Raw genomic sequence first — 25,083 nt, forward strand, 5'->3', positions numbered from 1 at the left:
CATTACTTGCAATACGTATTAAAATGTGTAGCTAACACCTGAGTCCTCCTATACAACACCTGCATGCATACTGACTAAATTTAGAAGTTGTACTACTGCAGTTATGGATCAAGTCTAATTTGAGAACTGAAGCACCTTCCAGATCAACATAATTTATAATTATTGTCTAATTATTCACTATATGTGCTTTTTCTATCTCGATGTAGACTGGCCAGTTTCAAACATTTCTAAGTATTGCATCACGTTTAGATAATGACTTGTTATTTATAAACGCCCAGAAAGATTCCAATAAAGCAAGAACACTGGATAATTCGGGATTATTGGCTGGATTCAGGCTTCTAGAGAGTAGATGGCCAGGCGGTGAATGGAGCTCGGAGGCACCGTGCATGAGTCAGACTGACGCAGGCTCAGAGGAGAGACGCAGCACGAGCATCCATTCAGTCCACCATCATCTCCGAGCGGTCAGCAGTCACCTAGCACGGCAGACACAAACAAAGGCGCCTTGTGAGGTGAGTGGCCACCAGCGATTCATTTCTCTGATGTCCTTCTTGAGGGTCCTACAATATTTTCATGTTAGAATCCGATACGGTTCGACGAAAATCAATTTCCCCCCGACGCCCGTGTCTGTTTTTCTCACGGCTTGTTGATGCGGAGCAGAATGAGATGGCGATGCACGACGGCCATGGTAACCGCTAGGCAAGCCGTTGGAATTTCATTTTAAGTTGATAATGTAACACGTATAAATTGATAATAACATAATCGAATTAATGCATATAAAATTGAGGGGAAAAACGCCATCCCCCGCCCCGCTCCCCTACCCTGATCTTTCCTTCGTTCTCTGTGGGGCGTGTTTCTCCCCCATGTTGTGTCGTCCTACCTGCTTTTTACGTTTATGGTTTTGCACGCGTATATATCTGTAAAATTAAGAAAAAAAATGCAAAATTACTACGATGGCAATTTGTATTTAAAATACGTTTTTAATATTTTCGTTGTGTGGATATTTTATCATTTAGGATGATCGACTCTACAAATATAGCTGTCATATATTATATTATATTATATTATATTATATAATATATGCCTTATTTTATCGAAGACGTGTTCTGAATACTGGTGGAGAGGTCTGGCTTTGATTTCGTAGATCCGGTTGACAACGGATAGATGGCGTGAAAGTGAATATTTTGCTTTTATACGGCTGAAATCAGGGAGAACGTATATTTAAATACACAATATAAATGTCACACATTTAAATTCTGAATATAAAACGTTAAAGTGTAAGAATGTGGAACTGTTAACATTCAACCCGTACCATAAAATAAAATTACGCAGATTGTCGATACTGCTGTGGCGTAAATAAACGGGAATGAAAACAAAAATTGTTCGTTTCTCAACAAGCAGTAAATATTTCATATATATGTTCCTAATATTTTACAGTCATTCAGTTTCATTACTATTCACATTTTTAACTCAAAATTAACCTATGGAGCAGAAACGGAATGAATTCTTTGTCCTTTATGGCGATATGAAATAGTACTATAGGCACATGAAATAAAAATAATTTTGGTGCAGGTTTTACTTTATTTCGTAGAACAAATACTGTGAAGACTACAGAAACTAGCCATACATAAGCTCATATTGTATTACACAACACCATTGGTGCATTTGGTTTATTTTTATAGAGATACTTTGCCAGTATAGATGCATCAAAATGTACTCTGCTGTTAAAATTTATTGTGCCCTCGTCACATTGAGTAACCGTGCTGCAGAGGGATTCTTGCAGTTTATGCTTATACCCATGAGAAATCCAAAACCATGTATTGCTCAGAAGTACAAAAGTAATAAAAAAAACTGGATGTTTCCTCATTCGAGTAAGTCAGTGGCCTTAATACACTGGATGCATCTGAACCATACTTACAGCATAAGGTCAGGGGTAAATAGTGGCTGTCATGTCTCCTCTTCAGGTACATTGATTTGTATGTAATTTTTTTTCTAAGAGTAAATGGTGTGATGCATGTTTGTAATATCAGAATCAAATACTAAGCATAGGATGATTGCTAGGGTGATTGGTGAAAAGCCAGAGTCACACAACGAGAAAACCAGGAAACAAGCAAACGGTTATACACAAAAGAATTCAAAAGATAAACTGAGTCCTAGACTGTAACTCAAGTGTGGGAGACAAGGTTTTGCCGAAAGGTCAGAATCCTAACTGGCACAGGTGCACACAATCAGTAGCTGTTTAGTATTGACGTGAGGGGAACCTTTGGCAATTTCACATGGATGAAATTGAGCTTGATTTTGCGGAGGGTTTGAGAGAACCCCCCCCCCTCCACAGAGGGCTCCAGACACCAGAAAATGCTGCTGTTGTCTGGGCTTCCCTTGGGATAGGGGTGCTTGAAATTCTGTGTGGGACCAATGAAACTCCATAGCGAGGTAGGCCAGTCCATAACCCTCCCAGTCAACCAGGTACTGCAGCGAGCTTTGTTTCTGTCAAGAGTCCAATAAAGCACAGTGCTTAATGATTGGGAAAAGGCCAGATAAATCATGGGCTTAGTTTTGTAGAAGGAAGTTGGAGATAACATGTCATGAATGGAGAGCCGGACCTTTTAAAATCAGAATTTAGTGATCATTGTTGACACACAACAACAAAATGTGTCTTCTGCATTTAACCCATATGTGACATGACATAGCAGGGTGCAGCAGTGCTTGGGGGCAGTACCTTGCTCAGTGAACCTCAGTGGTGCCTTGCTGGTCAGGGATTCGAACCTGCACTCTTTCAATTACAATTGCGCTTCCCTAACCATTAAGCCACCACTTAACCCAGAAAGTACTGTGGAGCAGGTCATCAGAGTTGATCCACATGATGCTTCTGGTGACGTATGGCATGTTATAACCACACACGTGTCACCTTGTCAACCCTTCTTCACCACAGCCACTTGTCTGTTGTTAGGATGATTGATCATTCATTAGACTAAGGGGACAGAAGTGGTTGATGACCTAAAATGCACTGGAATGGAATGAGGTTTTGTACATACTCAGCCTATGGAAGAAACCAGCACCAATCATGTTGGGGTGGTATGACAATACGTTTGAAAAAATTAGATCGTGTCTCGGTTGAGATGATCTTCTTGGCCTTTGGATTTCCTCTGGTAGACCATAATTACAAAAGAAAAACACAGTGGAAAAAAATCTCTCCGTTTCCAGTGCAAAAGCCAGATCCTTCAGTAGAAGCAGTTGCCATCCTTTAGAAAATCTATCCATAGCCACCAAGTTGGTGGTTGAGCTTTGCGAGTTCAAGAGATCTGTGACAGAATCAATAGTGATATGTGACCAAGGTCAGTTAGGTATCAGCAAGGGTTCCAAGAGACCCCAAGGGCAGCTAGCAGCTCACCTTTCCATCGGGAAAAGACTGCTCCCCACCCTGGCTTCTGTAGCATCTACTTCTACTGCAGACAGGACTGTGGGATCTGGATGCTTCAGTATTGGGGTATTTGTGAATCTGGTCTTCAGTTCTTTGAAGGCATGGTCAGCCGTGTTATTACAGAGTACTCTAGGAGATACATCCTTTAGGAGTGCTACAAGTGACGTTGCTTGAGAACTGAAATTTCGTATAAATCTACAATAGGAGTTAGTATATCCCAGGAATCTTCCTACTTTCTTCATGTTTGTGCATTCAGGCCACCCCACCACAGAATTTACCTTAGATTGATCCATCTGTAGTCCCGGAGCACTAACTAAGAAACCATTGTTTGAAACTGACATTTGTCTATATTAACAATAAACGTGTTGGCCAGGAGATTCTGGAATAAAAGCTGAATGTATTTATGTGTCTTCGATATGTGCCTTGATGAGGAGCAGACAAGAATATTGCCCACATAAGTAACATCACATTTTATCACTCATGTAATGTCTCATTAATGAAGACCTGAAACAGGCATAGCACATTAACCAAACTATAGGGCATTGTGAAATATTCAGAATATCGATTGCTATCCTTTATTTATCTCCTTCATATATCCCGATGAGATTATATGCACTCCACAGATCCAACTTGGTAATGGTTTGCTTCAGTTAAGTGTGGGATTGTGTTAAGTGCTAAGCAAGGCCTAATATGATCTCAAAACTAGAAGCCATTATGACTATAAACAAAATGGGTTCTGTATCTAGTAAACCCTCCTGTCGGGTGATGGGACCGGTGATCTGAGTTATCTAATCTGTTCCTAATTGTTTACCATTCATGGCTTTCTCAGTCACGAGTGATGGAAAAGTTCAGATTGGAGGGTGTGATTAATTCCCTGGTGAAACACCATGATCAGGGCATCATTGCTTCAACCACAGGCAGCAGCTGAGGTTCCGAACTCCAAGATATATTTTGCAGGAGATCTTTTGCCCAACACAGAGCTGCCCTGCCCTCCTGCCTACAGCCAGATGGTGAAACATCTCTGAAAAATGCTTAATGGATGCTGACAGGTACCTTGTTATTGGACTTTGTTGAGATCAAATTGCCATTGCCTATTGTAAAACTTTACCCATGAGATGAGAAATAAATGCTACCCTAGCTGAATCTAGAAAAGCTGCAGATCGATTGGTATAATATAACAAGCACTGTAGTTGAAAACCCTTGCACACATTTGAGATTCTGTCATTTTTATTTGGTTAGGCTGACCTCACTCTTTGCTTACTACTCCGATTGGTGAAACTCCCAGGGCTGCTGGTGCAGATGGTGATCGGATATTAGAAGAGAGGTTGCATTTGGCATTTTTAATAGGCTACTTTCTTTAAGGATTGCAGAATGTTCCAGAGCTGGGTTTTATATCCAAACAATGTACCTTGTGCAGAGATCTGCTTGTCAAGAAGTCAGCTCTGCTGGGTCTTTCACTAAGGTCTATAGTCTTTGGCTATGGAGATGAACTTATAGACGAAGATCCAGATCCAGTTTCAGAGCGTAGTTCCAAAAGCTAAATCGCTAATCCAGTATCAGAGTGGAAAGTCAAACATAGGAAGATCAGGTGGTAATGGCATTTTTGGGAACATCCAGAGTCATAGAACAATGAAATAAGCAATGGGTCATACCCTACAGAATCCAAACTGAGAACTAATGCTAAGACCATAAATTAATGGCGAGACACAAGGATTTAAGTATCTTAACTGGCACAGATGCAATCAATCAGAAAACAGCAGAGTGGCCTCAGGGAAACCTGTCTGCCATGATATGAAACTTTTGTACATTAACAAAAGCAGCCCAATGCACTTGATTTTACACTATGGGCAATTTAGAGTTATCATTTCACCTAAATACTTGTTTTTGGACTGTGAGAAGAACGTACACATTCTCAGAAAGTACTTTTCAAAATAAACATAATGAGGCAATCTCAGTATCATCAAATGGAGACCTGTTTTTACACAGCTGTCAGTGAACAGTTTCATGTTTTAAATGGACTTTCATGGATTGTTGTCAGCTAGGCAGATATGTCAGCGTCGACAAAATACAAGCTAATCTTGCTTTATATTTATAGTCAATGATGATGTTAGTTAGCTATTTAGCTTCCACTGTTAAGATGTTAAAATTAGCAATGCAAAGTAATCCATACGAACAACCATCATAAATACAAATGTTAGGTAGTATTAACATAAATACTAGCTAAATCGGTGTCTTCATAAAACATCTTTTCATTGGTCACTTAGATGTCAAACGTTATCAGTAGATAGAGGAGCCAATGCTCTGATGCTGATGAGACAATATGATCTTCATTACTGCTCCAGTAGTCAGACCCTGCATTGGAAGTTGAAGCTCCAATGCAGTAATGTTAGCATCTATTCATTTTTATAGAAAAAGTCACATATTTAAATATAAGGAAACTCAACATTTTATTAATATTCTAAACGATAAAATGGCTTACATTGAATGCAGGATACATTTACTAACATCTCACAGTGAAATGGGTTGCCATATTTTTAGACGCCTCAGCTGTACCAAGGAATTTGTTGTTGAGGCAGATTAAAGCATCTTTTCAGCAAAACAATGTTTGAACTTTTGTCATTCTCACAAGGCAGTTATCTCATGATTACATTTTCTGAACTTCTTTATGAAATTCATATTATGCGTACTCTGAATAGGTAAAATAACTGAAGAAAGGAATAGAAATGCATTGTCTGACTCAAAAATATTCATTTTTTATAATTCACTAGTTTGCATTTCATACAAGTGGGACCAATTTCAGTTTGTGAAATTGCATATATTTAATGTAAATTTATATGTTTATAACTTTAGGACAGTGTTACCCCACCCAGTCCTTGGGGACCCTCAGATTGCCCACATTTTATTCCCTCCCAGCTCCTGGGGGCACAAAGTGGACTGGATTAGGAAACAGTGCTTTAGGAACTTGAATTCAAGATTATTCAGCTCACAAAAAGGACGACTTGTTTACTTCTGAAGAGAACACTGCATAAATCAATGATTAAATCACAGGGTCAATCTCAAGCTTCAAATTTTTCTGAAGGTGGTGATGGTGATGACAAATCCTACAGGATTCCAGATACGTGGGCTATCAGAAAAGCCATGAAGCATATACAAGTATAATCACATGGGATTTTCTAAAGAATTTTAACATGAATCCTTTTGCCAGAATATCCCCAGAAAACATTATACTTTGATTTTTATTCAAGGTTAAATCGGATACATTATTTAAAAAAATATTTAATTTAACATATATTTTTATAAAGAGCAAAAAGTAAAAGCATACCACTTACTGTATGTAGAATGACTTATAAATATATATATTTCCTTAGGGGTTTGTCATATAATTCAGCTGACATAACTATAAATGGCCTGTTTTAAAAAGACGAATGTACTACCATTAACTACATTTAATTTTGGGTTAATTCATTAAATCCTACATTTAAAGTGGAATCTGTTTAATATGTAAGTTGTAACTTTCATTGTATTTGGATTAACCTACTGTTTACTTTATGAAAGTTACTAAACAACCCTCTGCATTTATCATGTCATGTCTAACATTACTTTCTTTAGAAAATAATGTTTTTTTCTGATTGTTGCACAGAGATAAACATTGGGGATGGTAGAATTGATCTAGCATGTTAGATATATTTGGATAAATAAGTCACGTGCACTGCATCCATTTATGCCTGTTCTTGACCATAAAAAATAGCACATTTTGGTTCCACTGTCCGTGGAACTGAATATTCATATGCAGTCCTGTGGCTCTTTCAAAAGCCACCACTGGCCAACAAACAGTGTGATCAGGATTTCCACCCAGGGTAGAAGAAATGAAGGCAGAGTGAGAGCTGTTAAGGGACTGTCCTACTTGTTAGTACTACTAAGAGAAAGAAAAACTGTGTCAGTGAGCTGGACCAGTGTTATGACCCGCTCTGGGGTTAGGCTGTAACATGAAGGAAAGTGTCAAGGTATGATGTTACAATACAAACATTTATTGATACATTAATAGATTGTAGAGATATTTGGTACACGGGTGGCAAAAAGACGCTAAAAAATACAAAATACCAGAGTCGGGTAATTCAGGTCCAGAGAGTAAAAGCCGGGATCTTGTTTCAACCAACCAGTTGAGTACTCTGTGACTGTGACTCTTTATGCTCAACTGGTTGGTTGAAACAAAATCTTGGTCTGGACTTTTACTCTCTGGACCTGAATTGTCCAACTCTGCAAAATACTAAAAAGACAGTACTAATGGTTGAACATGGGGCAGAACAAGGCTTTCCATTTGATATTAGAGTATTTGGTTTCTTATATTGTTCAGGTACAAAATAGGATGCTGTTCCTTGTCTAGGAGTTGTCACAAGTGGAGTGTATGTAAGTGGCCTCATTATAAATGATTTGACATTTTTATTGTTTACTCTCAGTGAAATAACTGCAGAATCTAGATAAGGTGAAGCACTGAGTCCACACTGTGGATTATACTATCATGCACGGAAATATAATATGGCGTGTGACTCATGAAGTCCAAATTGTAATATAGTGGTACAAGATGCTGAGCATGCAAAACAGAACCACGCTTAGATTTTAACAAGTATATTCTTTTAGTATTGTTTGTATATAAGTCCTGTGTTGTATGTGAATGCATTAAATTTTTTTAATATATATGTGTGTGTGTGTGTGTATATATATATATATATATATATATATATACACACACACACACATACATATATATACAGTAAAACCTCGGATTGCGAACATAATTCGTTCCGGAGACGTGCTTGTAATCCAAAGCACTCGTATATCAAAACAAATGTTCCCATTTAGAAATAATGGAAACACAGATGATTCGTTCCACTACCCAGAAATATTCATATAAAAATTATTAATACAAAATATAAAGTAAAAATGCATAAAACAAATTAATCTGCACTTTACCTTTGAAAAGAATCGCGGATGGTGTGAGGGAGACGAGAGAGAGGAGAAGAGGAGGTTTATTTTGTAGGACGACTTTCACTATAACTAATGGAATCACTGCTATCTGTTGGCTCACTGGAATCTTTTTCTTTTTGCGTGACTTTAACAAGGAACCTATCCAATGACAGCTGCTTTTGACTCCTTTTTGATTTTGTGGAAATGTGGACATTGCATTGTCATTAAACAGATTCATCGCTCGCACTGCTACGCCCTTATTTAGGTGGTGCTTTTCTACAAAATTTTGACTATATGAGTGAGGCACGCCAACTGAGACTGAGCATGGGAGACGATTACCCACAATCTCACAACGAGAGAGAGAAGAACTATCGGCTCAGTTGTGATTACGTGACGCTCGGCAGACAAAGCGTATACTCGTATTGCAAGATCTCTCGTTTATCAAGTTAAAGTTTATTTTAAATTTTTGCTCGGCCTTCTAAACACTCGCAAACCAAGTTACTCGCAATCCGAGGTTTTACTGTGTGTGTGTGTGTGTGTATATATATATATATAATTTCAGTTATATTTAACTGCTCTGAATTTGAGTTGACTCCTTTTAAGAAATTTTGGTGACACTGTACATTAACTGCACCTTCATAATGCATTCATAGAACATTCATAAGCAGCATGTAAGTATACCTTAACATCCTAACATCCTCTATAATTGTATAATGTTTGTTATAATTCATAATTAAAGCTGTTAAGTTATATAAGAATGTTATTGTATACTTACATGCTGCTAATGAATGTTCTACGAATGCATTATGAAGGAGAAGTTAAGTGTTTCCGAAATTTCTTTATATTACATTGCAGTCTCTGGAAATTTTTAGCATTTGGGTCTTTTCGTCTTAGGTATTCTAGCACAATGACAAAGGAGGAGACAGCTGAGGCGGAGGAAGCACAGACAGGCCTTGAGTATCAGAGCCTGGGCCTGGAGGCACGGAAGCGGCCTATGGTTCACCCATCTGCCCCTGCACCACTTCCAAAAGACTACGGTAAGTCATTCTAGCAAACCCCCTTTCATTGGATGGCTGTGGAAGAATACCTTCCTACATTAGCTACCTACCACTTCCTACAGTACATTCTGCAACTACACAGAGATTAGAGTATTTGTGGTAAAACAAGTGTTGTATTTATATCTACAGGTATGAAATGGTTCACTAAAGCATTTTCATTACTGTGTCTATGGCCCCTTTCACCTAACAAGTACAGTTTCCAATGATGTAGCCTTCTCATGGCCTAACGTCAAATTACAGTTTTCCATTTTCATAACCAGCTGATTTCCAACTGGAAATCTTTATTTATGTTGTTAGTTATATGGGTCTAACTATTACTTTTGATCAGAAGTTCTGCACCAGTATCACCTTATTGTAAGTATAATTTGGACAGTCCCTCGGTTAAGAACATCCGACATACAGACAACTCATACTTATAGACAAACTGCCATAAAGCCTACTAAATGAAAAATTTGAGTTAATTACAATGGTCTGTAATAGTGAACGCACATGCTACTTTGTGACACTCATGAAAACATTGCTGGCTCAAGGTACAGTACAGCACCGTATGTAGGTATTTTTATTATTACTGTATTATTATTATTACTACTATTATCCATCCATCCATCCATCCAACCATCCATCCATTTTCTGTAGCTGCTTAACCTATTCAGGGCCGTGGGTATTATTATTGTACCTACAAATTCGACTTAAAGACAGACTTGGGGATTAGATCTCGTTCGTAACCTGGGCACTGCCTGTATTTTATTTGTCTCGCTCCACTGCACTGTACATTTGGTGGAACTGTTTAAGTTTAGTTTAGTGTTAAGGGCCATGCACAATTATGAATTCAAATATAAAATATATATCATATAACAATAAGTCATTTTGTGTGACTTCTGCATCACAAAATCTTGTATTGTTTTGTGGGTACTGGGCACTCTGGATGGGAGGACATTGAATTTGAATTTGTCGTAAAGGATAGTACTTCAGACTGGTAGTAAGCTTGTTGTCAATGGGGGTTAGCCGGAAGGATATCAGTGTATGGCAACAGGATGGATGATATGCTTGACTGGACAGGTTTCCAAATTACATTACATTAATGATGTTTCCATAAATATTTACTTATTTCCACTTTATTCTGCTTCCATCTGCAAAAACTAATGATAAATTTAAATGCAGTTCCCTGTATTATAGCTGTATTTGTGTGATATGCTGTTTAATTAGTCGTAGGTTTTTTTATTAAAAGGACACATTTATAACCTTTGAAGTGAGTTTTTAGGAATAGTAGGCCTAAATGATGTTTTTGCTTTTATAATTATCATTTTAGTATGGATTTTAAATTTCAAAGGACTTTTAGAGCTGGTTTTCAGAAATGAAAATAGTATATGGGAGTTAATTTGCATATCTGATGAGCCATTTTCATGTGTTCCTATTCTGACTGTCACGATTTAATGGAACCCGAGGCAGAAACAGAAATTATGAAAGACAGGAATAGAATATGTGTGTGATGTAAAATTTAGGTAAAAAATGCATTATTGTGTAGTTTTTTGGAAACATTCTTATAAAAGCAAATATGGAAGTTCTAAATGTAATGACCATCCACCTTCTAATCACTTATGTTGGTAAGGGACAGGATATAAGGGTTAGGGTTACAAAATAAAAACCCAAAAACAATCCCATACATATCCAGAAAGAATGAGACCTAGAAGCCGAGACAGCCCCAGTACATGCTTTACTTACATTATTCTGTTTTTATTTTTATTTATATGCCTGATTTATTGTATTGATTGTCTTGATTTTCCTTGATTATTTTGTGCAACACCCCGAAGTAAATTTGTTCTATGTAAAAGACAAATAATTCTGATTCTAATTCTGATTTTCATGCTAATCAGACCCTTTCCTGCAGGGGCCAGTATTGTCATTCAGGAACACTGCACTCCCAGCAGGATAGATATCTTTCAAAGAAAGGTTATTTATTGACGTTTACATTTATCCTGAAAGAGCACTAGAACATAGCAGCTTGGACCATTCTCACTGGGGAATCTATACTCAGCTACTACAGTATATATTACTCATGGTTGTGAGAATAGGGTGATGGGTAACTCATGTAACCTGTTTGTTTCCACTGTTCAATAGACCTTTCTATTTGTGCTTTACATTGCTGTAGTCACTGAATTACTTTTTAAATTATAATAAAGGGTTCTACTACAGTATCAGAATCAGAATTTTTATTGTTCACCAAGTGCACAAGGAATTGCCTTGTATCTTGAACCAACGTACAGACATCACTGTTGAGGGGTAAGCACTGCTGTCTGTGGCCGGTGGTGTTTTTTCTTCAGGCATCCATGCCACCCTTCCTGAAGAAGCTGAACGGTCTTCATCGCTAAAGTTCCCTCCCTCCTCAACCATCGTGTCTGTCTCTGCTTCCCATCCAGCTTTCACGTTTTTCGATCCAAATGATCCAGCCTGTCAGGAAATCCTCTTTGATCCGCACACCACAATTCCAGAACTGTTCGCCATCATACGACAGTGGGTGCCCCAGGTCCAGCATAAGATTGACACCATTGGCAGTGAGGTGAGTGGTGGCAAGTATGAAAATCAAAAGCCTGATCTAGCTTGCGAGACGCCCTGTTGACACAGGGCATGGTAGTTATGTGACGACCCATAAATGCTGAACACTATCAAAATGGGGTACATGTAAAGTAAGTCAGCTAGCCGTGCAAATGAATTGTATCGATTTTGGAATTTCCAATCATATTGTGGTAACGATACTGCAGCCAAGATTAAAATCAGCAAGTATTTACTTCTTGTTCTGAAAGATAATATAAATGCTTATTCTGTATTCATGAAGTCGGTCTATTTAGCCCTTCCACAGTCCCCCCCCCCCCCCCCCACCCCCCGCAGTTGGGTAAAAACAGCATAACATTTGTGGATCCCCTTGGCGAGTGGCACCAAAATATACCAAAAACACACGATGCAAAGATCACTGAGAGCTATCATGCGAGGGACTGCGGTAAACACGCTTGGTGCCCTCCAAAGCAGCACTCGACCTATGTGTTACGCATTTCTGAATCGATAAAGTTTTCGTGTCGCCCGTCGGCCTTTGCGTGCTCACGTTAATCTGCAAATGTGGAATGTTGCCATGCAGGAGGGTCGAGTGTATTAACTTGTCATTTCCATAGTAGTATTAAAATTAGACTTGCCCCATAGCATTTTTTTACCTATGCATCACATCAGTAAAAGAAACAGGTATTCTTGTAAAAGCAAAAACATTATATACCTGCTACATATGCTGCGTATTCCATTTTAATGTTACAACTCATAAGTCTCCCACATCTAGTTCTGACAGCTAAAGTTCTTTATTAAGATAATTAACAGATTTATTTGGGAATCTTTCACTGACTCATAACTGATCTTTTGATACTGTGCTACATTATTATCATAGGTGAAAGAATGTACTAGCGTTTCATTAGGAATGGCCAGATTCAAGAGCCATGTTACTCTTGTTCTTAGCCTCAATGTAAGATACAACTGCCAGGTATCCCCATTGGTACTTTTACTGACACAGGAATCCTCAATTCACACCAGCAGAAATATATTAGGACTTTACCGAAAATAGTTTGTAAATTACAAAAATAGTTTGCCTCAGAATGGAGCACAACAAAATGTGACAAAATAGGTCATCATCAACACTATTGCCCTTTAATAAAAAGCTTTTTTTTAAAAAAAATATATATATATATTGAATAAAACATTGCCGTGAACTGTAGGGGAAATTCTATGAACAGTGAGATTCTGATGATTTTTGCAATTAAATATTCTGTAGTGGAATGGAACACAAACTGTGCAACAGGGGACAGATTTTGTGGATGTCTGTGTTTCATGGAAACACTGAATACATCTGAAGTATGGACTGTAATGTACCAAATCTTTATTGCCATTAGTGATACTGCATCTTGGTTTAAATTAGGCTTGAACAGAAATTCTGGCTACTTATTTGCAAAGTTAATTTCTGTTGACTTTCTCGGTTGAATTTTGCACAGATCAAAACAGGAGCATTGCCGATAAGGAAGCAGTACGTTATTGTTGCTTTTCAATCCCTTTATGTTTATGGTTAATAACTAACGGAGTAACGTCTTTGCTCTCAGATCTTAAAGAGAGGCTGCCTTGTCAACGACCGCGATGGACTGACAGATATGACCCTGCTTCACTACAGCTGCAAGGCTGGGGCCCATGGAGTCGGTGAGCAATACCTCCTCACTTGGCTTTATACAAATAACTTCATAGTATTCCTTTCTCGTATTTCTTGTAAAGCAAACAAAACACCAGAAGTTGCATGCAGCCCGTCAAAACACGAAGCATGAAAATAAACTAACAATAAATTCAATCTGAAGTATTTCTACCATATATATGCCCACAATATTTTATTACCACAACAGCGCCTCCCTGTGCTGATTCCCTTCAGCATGCCTGAGATAAATCAGCAGCTATAAATCATCTGAACATTTTACGTACTTTCTTGTATTCTACAACTACAGCTCAGGGTCCTCTCTCCGTCCGAAGACGGTTGCCCACAGTGCGGCAATGTGCGTGTGCCCTGTGACGGACTGGCACGGCTAGCCATGTGCACTATGGTGCCTTGGATGAGGTGCCAGTCCCTTGCAGGGCACCCATTCACACACTATGAGTGATTTAGAGACATCAATTTACCTAGCAGCATGATTTTTGGACTGCAGCAGGAAATCCATGCAATCATGGGGAGTTTTGACTGAGGTATTGAGGTTTGTTTAGCGCCTTAAGCGTGCAAACGTTCCCGTCTGTGAAATCTAAGGATTTTTGGCACACTGTGGTCTTATTTATTTTTAGGGAGAGTTGTTCAGTCAAATATTAAACTGGTTAAGACTCCAAAATTTTCAGGGCAACAGTGTCCCAAGGAAGTAAATCAGGCGTTTGCTAATATTATTTGGGAGAATGTAACTTTTTGGTTCACATCACTTTGTAAAAGCAGGAAAAGGTACATAAGCCAATACTGGATAAGCGGTTTTACATATGATTTTCTGCAGGTGACCCTGCTGCGGCACTTCGACTGTGCAACCAGCTGATTAGCCTGGGTGCCGATGTAAGTCTGAGAAGCCGCTGGACCAACATGAACGCTCTGCACTACGCTGCCTACTTCGATGTGCCAGAACTGATTCGAGTGTTGCTCAAAGCTTCGAAGCACAGAGGTAACGAGATTTGCTTACCTCATGCACAATCTAACAGACCATCTGAATGTGCATCATTCGTACACCTTATACGGTGACATGATATCCATATTGTCTACTGATGAATGATGCACGTTTTAAGGTTAGTCTGCGCTCGATGCTCCGGTCCTGGCATAGAATACAGGTGGTCCCCAGGTTTCGAACGAGATCTGTTCCCTAAGGTTGACTTTAAGTCAAATTTGTAGATAAGTTGGAAAAATAATAATACAGTGCATATTAATAATTATCATAATCCAGTAATAAATAAAAGTAGCTAAGTATGGTACTGTACTGCACCACATACTGCTGAACTGCTGTAACTGCGCAATGTTTTCACAAACTAGTGAGGGCGTTTATTACAGACCATTGTATTGTGCACCATTCTGCACTTCTGGTTAGATGGGAAACTGCATTCCGTTGTACTTGAACTTGTGTCATGTGCAATAACAATAAAGTTGAATCTTAATCTTGAATTTTTAATATAATGGACTTTATGGTAGTCTGTTCATAAGTACAAGTTGACCCTAAGTCAGACGTTCTTAACCTGGGGACTGGTAGAATTAATTGCAGAAATAACTATACATTGCATTTAATCAATCAATCAGTCAATCAATCAATCAATCAGCCAATCAAATAGTTAATTAACTGGGCAGCAAAGTACCTATAGCATAGCATTTTGATTTATCCAGGGTTCCTATTCAGTAAATGAGGAAACATTATGGTAATGGAAGGCATATTTTTAGTATTTTATTAATCATTTATTTGTATCCACAGTACTGAACTCTACTTGTAGCGACTTCAGCCATGGGACGGCCCTGCATATTGCGGCCTCAAACCTTTGTTTGGGGGCTGTTAAGTGCCTCTTGGAGCACGGGGCAAATCCCACCGTCAGGGTACTGCTTTTTGTCTTCCCTTCTTCTGCTCCTGTTACATAGCTGTACCTCAGGTAGTTTAATGGCAGTGCTTGTTTAGATGGTATTTCATCTTTTTTTGCTGTTGTTGTCTAACTCTAAATGTACCCTAAACTAGTTCCCTAGTACTAGGTTTCAAGAACATTAAAAAAGTGAAAGGTACCACTTGTATGCATTGACTATTAAAGGCAAGAGAATGAAGTTTTGTTGTCATCTAATGACATGCAAATCAGTCAGAATGGCTGTAAAATTTATTGCAGTGGCTGAAGTTAGTGTATAACTGAATGTTTAGTAGGTGATGGAAAGTTTGGGTGAATTTCTTGCCAACATAAAGCTAAATTGTAAAAGATATACAGTATTTTGTAAATGTTGCATAGGTTGGGTACATTGCTTCTGCCAAATGGAAAATCGCATGAAATCTCTTGTTATTTCAGTGTCCGTTGTCTTTTTGTCGCCTTGGCAGAATGACCGTGGCCTGGGGCCGGCTGAGGTCGTCCCAGACCCTATGGATATGAGTCTGGACAAAGCGGAGGCAGCAATGGTGGCCAAGGAGTTGAAGCAGCTTCTGCTAGATGCCGTGCCACTCAGCTGCAACCTTCCACGCGCCACCCTGCCCAACTATGATAACATTCCTGGAAATCTCATGCTTTCTTCTCTGGGGCTAAAACTCGGTGACCGTGTTCTCCTGGATGACATGAAGGTGCATTGAAAAGCAGATCTAATTGTGTGTGTGTGTGTGTGTGTGTGTGTGTGTGTGGCGGGGGCGGGGGCGGGGGGGGAGGGTAATGCGACTTGCATCAAACCTTGAATTAAGAAACCCAGTGGAAATGAGGATTATTTGCATCTTATTGTGTCACAAACGCACTAATGTAGTTTGGGTAAAAGGAGCTTTTTTAAGCGAAAATTGCTAAAGGCTTTCCAACTGTAGGGTATTCAGGGAGGGGGCATGCATATTGAAAGCCCATATGGGCTGTAAGCATTGTGAGTGTTAATGTTTATAGTGCTGAATTGAACAACATGGGTAGAGGTTACTGGTATCGGGTAGCTGCCCTGTAATGCCGTATCTCATCTGCAGGCGGGGACACTGCGTTTCTGCGGGACAACTGAATTTGCCAGTGGCCAGTGGGTCGGTGTGGAGCTTGATGAAGCTGTGGGAAAAAACGATGGTAGTGTAGGAGGGGTACGCTACTTCATCTGCCCCCCCAAACAAGGTAAATGGATCTGAAAGTTCCAGGTCCCTTAATATGAATAAAAAGATTAATTTATTTTGGTTCTTTTACAATGACTTCAAAATCATTATATAATAATGTCCACTTATTACAATTATATCATGCAAACAAAATCCACCAATAACTGAAAACTGGAAAGCTATAGGCTAAAGCCTAAACGTATTATACATAAATTGTATTTTCAAGGCAAAATTATAATTTAATCCTTCTTTATAAACAGCAGCTAAAATAGAATAGTCAAAATGCAAAACAAGCACAAACCCAAAACAAAACGCAAAACAAAATACAAAAATAAAAGAAATACTCAACTCAAAATATGAAACAGAAAAATAGAAAATTTCCATATTCCAGTCACAATCATAACCCACATACATTACAGTCCATTTTTTCATATACTAACAATGAGAACAGTCCTTACCTCAACTTCAACCGAAAAATTTTAAAAATCTCATACAAAACTCATATATTTAGTACTCAAAAATATCTTAAAACCTTTCTTAAATAGTGCATATATTTTGCTCATTTTTAAACAGTTTTTCATGTTGTTCCAAAAAATAATTAACTGAAATAAATACCTCTTTGAACTGTTCTTATTGTTGGTTTAATAAAAAATATTCCCTTTAAGATTATACTGACTATAACTAAAAAAGGTTTGTATTTTAGATGTTACTGTAAGCTTTATACTTGATTAATCCAATATTGTGATCAACCATGTTGTGAAATTTTAATAACTGTAATACATATATGTATAACTATGAATTTAGTACAGGAAATAAGATAGAATTTATAAAGTTAATCTTAATAAGCTTTAAAACTCCAGGGTGTAGTTAAAACAAGTAAGTTTGTGGAGTTTCTTTTCTATGAAAATCACACTGACCTTTTCTTTCAGGAATTTTTGCCCCTGTGTCAAAAATTACTAAAGCCGCTGATCAGACCCCATCATCTGTCACCTCCACCCCCAAGACTCCTCGCATGGACTTCTCCCGCGTCACTGGCAAGAACAAAGCGGAGAAGAAGGAGAAAGAACGAGGAAAAAGTATGAGGAGCACTACAATGTCAAGAACATTACTTAAGCTAGTAACATCAGAAACATTAATGTGTAACCCATAAATAACCCCCCAGCGGGGAGCAGAAATATGGACTATGTGGCAGGGAGCTGGGAGGGAGCAAAAACATGGACTGTCTGTGGGTCACCAAGGACCTGGTTGGGAAACACTGCTGTAATAGAAACATTTTTTGGTGCATATTGGGTCACAGTCAGAGTCTTTATCAGGCATAGATTACGCTAGATGATTTTTGCAATATTTCCACAAAAATGAAGCCTCATTTATTATTTTATGTGTGCCGGAGATAAAATGAAACACATTAAATGCTTTTTAATGTTTCTATGAATGTGGCTCTTTATTGAGCACTTATGCTAGATAATACTTCCAATGATTCCCTGCAGCTCTTCGAAACAAGTCTTTGTCTGCTGGAAGCCTGAACCCCGATGGAGTGACGGTGGAGGTGGGGGACCTGGTGCTGGTGGCTGCACAGAAGCAGGGAATTGTCCGTTTCTATGGCAAGACAGATTTTGCTCCAGGTAGTCCCACATCCTGGTCATAACATCAACAGTTTAACGGCATTGCAGGAATTTTCTGTGCTAAAACGTATTAATCCTTATTATGTCACCCAGGAGATAGACCTAAAAAGTACTCAGAGGCCTTTGTTTGTGTGTTTCTTTATGTAAATGTATCTTAAATGTATCTTATTTAGCTTTAGCTTAAATTTTAATGCTACTACATCACATCCTACATTCACAATGCAGCTACCTTCACATCCCACATTCACAATGCAGCTACCTTCACATCCCACGTTCACAATGCAGCTACCTTCACATCCCACGTTCACATCCCAGCAGAGTGGTTTTGCTTTTGAACTCACCTAACTTGAATTACTTACATAGACTACCCATCTATGGATATATGTTTAAATGTAATAGGATCAAGGAAAATTAATGTGGGGGAAAAAAACTTAGAAGAAGTCATTTGTTTCACAGCTGTATTTCAATGTTCAGCTTCTATTCCAAATATATAATTACCTACCTGCATAATTCTATGAATGTATAGGATACTGGTTTGGGGTGGAGTTGGAGCAGCCAACAGGAAAGCATGATGGATCTGTGTTTGGCGTTCGCTACTTCACCTGCCTGCCCAAGCATGGAGTTTTTGCACCACCATCTCGTGTGCAGAGGTAAATATTTCTTGATTCAAACTTGCTGCAAATTACTATTTAATTTTATTATGAATTGCAGTCCTTGGAAATGCTATGGTGTGTTTCTCTGAGAGATGAATAATTACAGAACGCTTACTTTGGCAATGCAGTCTGCTTTGTGTTAGTTTGTAGGCTGAATTTCTAAAAGTGTGACGTCGAGTCTTTGATTCCTTGTTTAGGTTAGGAAATGGATGTTTCTTCTGCAGCAAATTTTTGTTCCCTGACACCTGGATTTGCTTCTTGTCCTTCCAGAATTGGTGGACCAAAAGAGTCTCAGACTGATGGCACTTTGGTGAAGAAAGTTCACCAGGTTACTAGTAAGTATGACATGAGAAATCTAGAAAAGGGGTAACTGCATGTTTTTAAATACACACAATGAGCAGAGGCAGGAGTTGACCATACAAACCTGGGAGTCTGAGGTGAGGAGACCCCCCCGCGAACAGGGCTGATTTTTATATAACATGCCCAGCTCATGACGGCTTGGTTTATTTTGAGAAAGTATATTTTCTTTTCTTAGTTTGAACCCAATAAGCTTAGTGAGTTTAAAATGGGAACTGTTTACAAATTGTTCACAATATTAGATCAGATTAGATTAGGTTCAGTTTTATTGTCATTGCACAAGAACTCAAAATACTCAAACTACAAAAATGCAATTTAGCATCTAATCTGGTAAGTGCAAAAAGGTGCAAAATTGCTAGAAACTGCTGTTCAATATATACATAATGTGATTAAAAAAAAGTGAATATACATCTATAGAGTAGTATACCTGGTTTGTATATGTAGACAATATATACACACACAAAAATAAATATAAAGTATGAGCCTGGAGTCAATGCTAAAACTAAAATCAGGCTAGTTTTGCATGACACGGATGCAACATGTTACATCGTTTTCTGTTTTAAGCTGTGTTGTATCTGATGTGCTTATTCCCATTTGTTTACTTCAGTGTCCCAACCCAAGCGTAACTTTACGTCAGTAAGAACACCCAAGGAAATTACATCAGAAAGCTCCATATCAAGGTACAGCTTAAGTGTCCTTCATTTCCTATTTCTTTTCATGAAATGAATGCTTTTTACCCAGCATTTCATTTTTAGATCATGGTATTACTTTTGAAGTGAGTAAACCTGTCTTTTGGTTTTAAAACTCAAAATACACTTTAAGGTGGCTAAAGTAACGCAACACTAATATTAGTATTTAAACAATTCGTTTGTCTTGTCTTGAGTGAGGCAATGGAGTTGTATCAGAATCAGAATCTTTATTCTTTGATCTTGGCTTGATTACCTTTTTCTACGTGTATAGGCTAGTATATTAACTGCTGATTTCTTTGTCTACCAGGTTGCTCTTCTGTTGTTGGTTTCCCTGGATGCTGCGTGCAGAGATGCAGTCGTAACCCCCGATTTCTTAATCCTTCTCTTCATTCTCTAGATCGAATGCTCTCTTTCCTCTTAGTGTCTGTGGCATTTCTGCTTTTCTCTGAAAACCAACCAGACTGTTGCCGTCAATATTGCCGTAGTAAACCAACACACCTCTGTCCCTGGTCGCAGTCCTATAGCAAAACCTAGTGCCTTGTATCGTAACTAACGTCCTGCATTCCGTTTGTTACACTAACATGTCTAAAAAACTGGGGGGTGGGGGCTTAAAGAAAGAAAGTAATATATTGACGTTAGTTTTATAAGTTACTTTTTTCGTTTTAGTGTTCGCTGCTAGCTAATCCCCATGTTAAATATGACCAAAATCATTTTGAAGTCATACCAGGTGCACAGCATTCTGATGTCAATAAACTAGCTTTATTTTCTACTAACACACAAAGCAGCTTTAACATAACTAGGCCATAAAGATTTTGCTTCTGAACATTTGTTTGCTACTGCTTGTACTGTCTTTTTCTTGGTTTATTACACCCATATGTGACACCATAAGATGGAATTTTGGATGTAATTTGTCAGTTTGAAAAGCCTGAGTGATTAATCAAATCTATAAATCTCCTATAATGCATGCATTCCTAAATTGTAGAAAAGGATTATTGCCAATTTCATTTGACAAATAATGGACGATAAGCCTTTGTTATCGTGATATTTTCAAATGAAAAATTTTGTTTTGGTTTTGACACATTTAAGAAAAAAATTGACTGAAATTATTGCAGAGCTTCTTTGATTACAGTATTATATAATATATAGGGCAAATGGCAGCAGCAAGAAGTGCTATTTGGAAATTTGCTAACCAAATTTCATAAACTGCCATGTACATAGCAGTTAAGCAGATTGTGTAGACTCACAAACTAGCTAAAAGCTGAAATAGTTTAAACCTTGAAAACATCTTAAATTGAGGGGGTGCTGACATCTATAGGAACATAAATCAAAATATTTGCTTACATGGTAAAGTCAGTTTTGACTTGCCTTCGCATGTTGAAGTGTCCGAATGATATTACAATCAAGTTTTCGATCTCAAAAATACCAGAAATTATGTTTACTCATCACACATGGCTTTGTGGCAGTTCATCTTTATAACTATCAGCATTTTGACTGTATAATTCAATTTTACCAATGAAAACTAGGGTGTTTCTGTCCTTGTGTACTGCACTTATAAAAAAAGCTAATTGTTCAGTCAATATCTAAGAACTGCCAGTTCATAAGTATATTGGGAACATTAGGCATCTATGTATTAAAAATGTTCATATAAAGTTGTATACATTTGTCCATAGCTTACTATAGACTGATGAATATTTTGCCATCGCTTGCTTTGTGTCCAACTGTGCTGGTTGAGGTGTTGTAAAATGGATGTCACTCTCAATTTTCAGATAATTGCTATAAAACATTAGGCAACATTCCCAAAATGGTTTGTGTGTTGTATATCATTAAGCTCATAAAAGAACTGAATTTTGCAGCTTAAATATCAATAGTGACTTTAATCATGTCAGGAAAGCAGGCTTTTCATGCACACACAAAACTCACTTTCACATAATTGCATAAAGATGAGCATTTCAAACAGAATCTGCCACAGATAATGTTCAAGGATGTGTTCAGTGGTCATTTTAGCTTTTTAGTCCTCTATATAACTTCACACTGCATTACCAGCAGACATATAATTACTTTGAAAATAAGATACCATTCAGGATATACTCAAGTAGGAAAGTATGAACAGTGTACCTTTCTGAGATGGATTTGATTGAGTGTTTTAATGAGACAGGAAGTCATTTGTAATATCATGTCTTGGACAGTATACAAAGTATCATTTTTTCCTTCATGCATAGATCCATCAATACTTTTGCAATCTTTGATAAAACTTTCAGTTTTGTTAATGAATGAAGGATTTGTGTGGCATACTTCTTGAATTGTTCACTAATCAACAAAATACATATTTTAAGGTTGGTGTTTCAGGGTCCTGTTCCCCTTTGTGATTTTACAGTAATAATGAGTAGTGTCTGTCAAAATGATGCAGCAAGTATGCAAGGAAACTCACTTTAAAATTGATATTTCAGAAAACCAGTTTTTAGCTTGCTGTAAAAATGTTAATAGATGACTGCGCTTCCATGGCTGATTTTTTTCTGCTGGATCGTAACTACGTTTGAATAAGTCATAGACCAAAGTGCTTGATAAATGCTGGGCCTTAGTAAACATTTGACCTTCATATAGGTGAATGTTTTACTGACTTAGATAGCCAGCCATGGAGCGTCTGTCATTGTTGTGGATATAACACTGGATATCAGATATCGGAAGGCTTCCTCCGATAGTAGCTGGTAGATTTATGAACTGTTACAAAGTGAGTTGATTCTTAACATGACAATTTATTTGCATATCGGATATCTGCTGTCAGCTTTGTGGTTGTTTCTTTTGCCATGTTCAGTGAAAGATCTCAGCTAGATTAACAAAAACATGTTTGTAATGTTGTGGGGTTAAAATAAAGTCCCAATAATAGTTAATAAAGTGTAGTTGTCTTTTTAAAAATTGATTCCTGTTTCTTGTAACCAAGACTTATCTGTCAGCGAAATTTACAAGTGTAATGTTCATTTACTTAATTCAGTCTTTGCTGCAATGCAGGTAGAAAATGTTCTGAAAGATTACAATTTCCATGCATTTTTTTTAAACAGAATGGTTATTCTTGGAAATTGTACTGTTATAAAAAATCATGTCAGTAGAAACACTAATCACCAAGTTGCATGCTTTTGCCATCTTTTGTTTTTTTTTCAAAGTGTATTTTAGCATGAACATGCTTAGACATATGACTACTATTATGAAAAATAAAATTACTTTGATGTGTTTTATAAATCAGTTGTTGTATTTATTATAATATAAACTTCCCACCAGAGTTTTTGTGTTATGTATGTATAAAATCACTGTAAAAAAAAGATACATTATTTTGCTAGTGATTTATCTAAAAATATTAAATTAAAAAAAAATTCTTTACATTATTTTACCTAGTAAACTAAAACTGAGAAGAGTATCTAATCCATTTTTTTATAACCACATAGTAAAGTTTAGTCTAGTACTGACATCCATGCCAGGAAGCACTCAAGGTACTCCGCATGGGACATGCTTGCTGGGATGTCTATCACAGTGCACACACTCACTTATACAATCACACACTAAAAGAGCAAGGTCAGAGACGACGCCAGTTCACGTTTATAGACTGTGGGGAACATTGGAGTACCCAGATGAAACCCACGGAGGCCCCCAGGCACACAAAGTCCTAGAAGGAATCAAACACATGTCTGTTCATCCATCCATTCATCCATCCATCCGTTTTCTGAAACCACGTGTCCTATCCAGGGTGGCAGGGGGTCCAGGGCCCCCGTTAGGAACAACTCAGTATGGGGCACGCACCCATCACAGGGCACACTCACACACCATTTACTCACACAAAGTTTGTGGACCACACGATGGTGGTGGATCCCATCTCTAGCAGCAATGAGATCATGCATAGAGAGGAGATCAAAGCGCTGACACACTGGTGCCAGGGGAACTGCCACGTCCTCAATGTCGCCAAGACCAAGGAGCTGGGAGGAGTACACACCCCCATCTCCAGCAATGGGAACACCATGGGGAGGGTCAGCAGCATTAAGTTCCTCGATGTGCACATCACAGAGGACCTCACATGGACAGTGCACACCACTGCGGCAGTGAAGAAGGCGCTACAGCACCTATACTACTGCAGGAGGTTTGGCCTGAGCCCCTGCATCCTCAGGACATTCTACAGATGCAGTATTGAGAGCCTTCTAACTGGATGCATCACTGCCTGGTACGGGAGCCGCACTGCCCTCAACTGCAAAGCACGGAGTGGAGCTACCAACTCTGTGGGCTGCCTACACCAAGCAGTGCCAGAGGAAAGCTACAAAAATCAATAATTACACAGTACATAATAATACAGTTATAATAAAGGTAACTACATACGGTACTGCACTGTACCTCGAGCCGATGAAGCACTGAATCCGCACAATGTTTCCATGTGCATCACAAAGTAGTGCATGGTTATTATGAACCATTGCATTTAACTAGAATTTTGAATATAATAGGCTTTATGGCAGTTGTGAGTACGAGTCGTCCATAGGTCAGATGTCCTTAACCTGGGGAATCTATCACCATTCTTGTGATGGACCGCCATCCAATCAAAGGTGTAAAACAAACAAAAAAAAAATACGAAACTCCTTGACAACAAAGATCATAATCATAATATATGGCTGCAATCAAGACGTCAGATGGCGATTGGAACAGACCTGTCAAACTAGTTTTTACGTCTGATGCAGGAGTGATTCTACTTAAATTAGTAAGCAGTACTCAGAGTTTAAACTGAGTTTATGGATAGCTTTGGTTTGAGTTTTATCCAGCATGGGAGTCAACAAATAAATGAAGTAAATGTTCCGCGCTCTTAAAGATATGAGGAACAGGCAGACCCTGTATGGAGGAAGATGTATCATCTGGGATTTTGGGAGGCAGATGCACCGAGTCTCAAATAAAGCAGCGAACATACCGGCTAGGTTCAGTTTGGCATTGGGTGACTTTCCCAGCTGCTCCCGTGATCTAATCCAATAGA

The 25,083-nt window shown here is 38.2% G+C and overlaps 1 protein-coding gene across 1 annotated transcript; it reads left to right on the plus strand.

Moving 5' to 3' along the window:
• Positions 1 to 337: 337 nt before the first annotated feature.
• clip3 (CAP-GLY domain containing linker protein 3) lies at positions 338 to 23,321 on the plus strand. Its single transcript, XM_023812079.2, has 14 exons — positions 338 to 509; positions 9,278 to 9,420; positions 11,859 to 11,998; positions 13,572 to 13,665; positions 14,487 to 14,648; positions 15,441 to 15,559; positions 16,041 to 16,277; positions 16,653 to 16,788; positions 17,696 to 17,842; positions 18,254 to 18,388; positions 18,915 to 19,038; positions 19,312 to 19,376; positions 20,006 to 20,078; positions 20,395 to 23,321. The coding sequence occupies exons 2-14, from the start codon at positions 9,291 to 9,293 to the stop codon at positions 20,447 to 20,449; spliced, it is 1,617 nt and encodes a 538-aa protein (XP_023667847.2). The 5' UTR covers positions 338 to 509; positions 9,278 to 9,290; the 3' UTR covers positions 20,450 to 23,321.
• Positions 23,322 to 25,083: the final 1,762 nt, after the last annotated feature.

This window comes from Paramormyrops kingsleyae, chromosome 17, assembly GCF_048594095.1.
Source record: "Paramormyrops kingsleyae isolate MSU_618 chromosome 17, PKINGS_0.4, whole genome shotgun sequence".
NCBI lineage: Eukaryota > Metazoa > Chordata > Actinopteri > Osteoglossiformes > Mormyridae > Paramormyrops > Paramormyrops kingsleyae.

What these genes read in the sequence shown, in the direction of transcription:
- clip3 (XM_023812079.2), top strand. Translation starts at nt 9,291, where the DNA reads ATGACAAAGGAGGAGACAGCTGAGGCGGAGGAAGCACAGACAGGCCTT. An exon ending in TTGACACCATTGGCAGTGAG is followed by an intron (nt 11,999 to 13,571) that starts GTGAGTGGTGGC and finishes CTTTGCTCTCAG; the next exon opens with ATCTTAAAGAGAGGCTGCCT. An exon ending in CAAGACAGATTTTGCTCCAG is followed by an intron (nt 18,389 to 18,914) that starts GTAGTCCCACAT and finishes ATGAATGTATAG; the next exon opens with GATACTGGTTTGGGGTGGAG.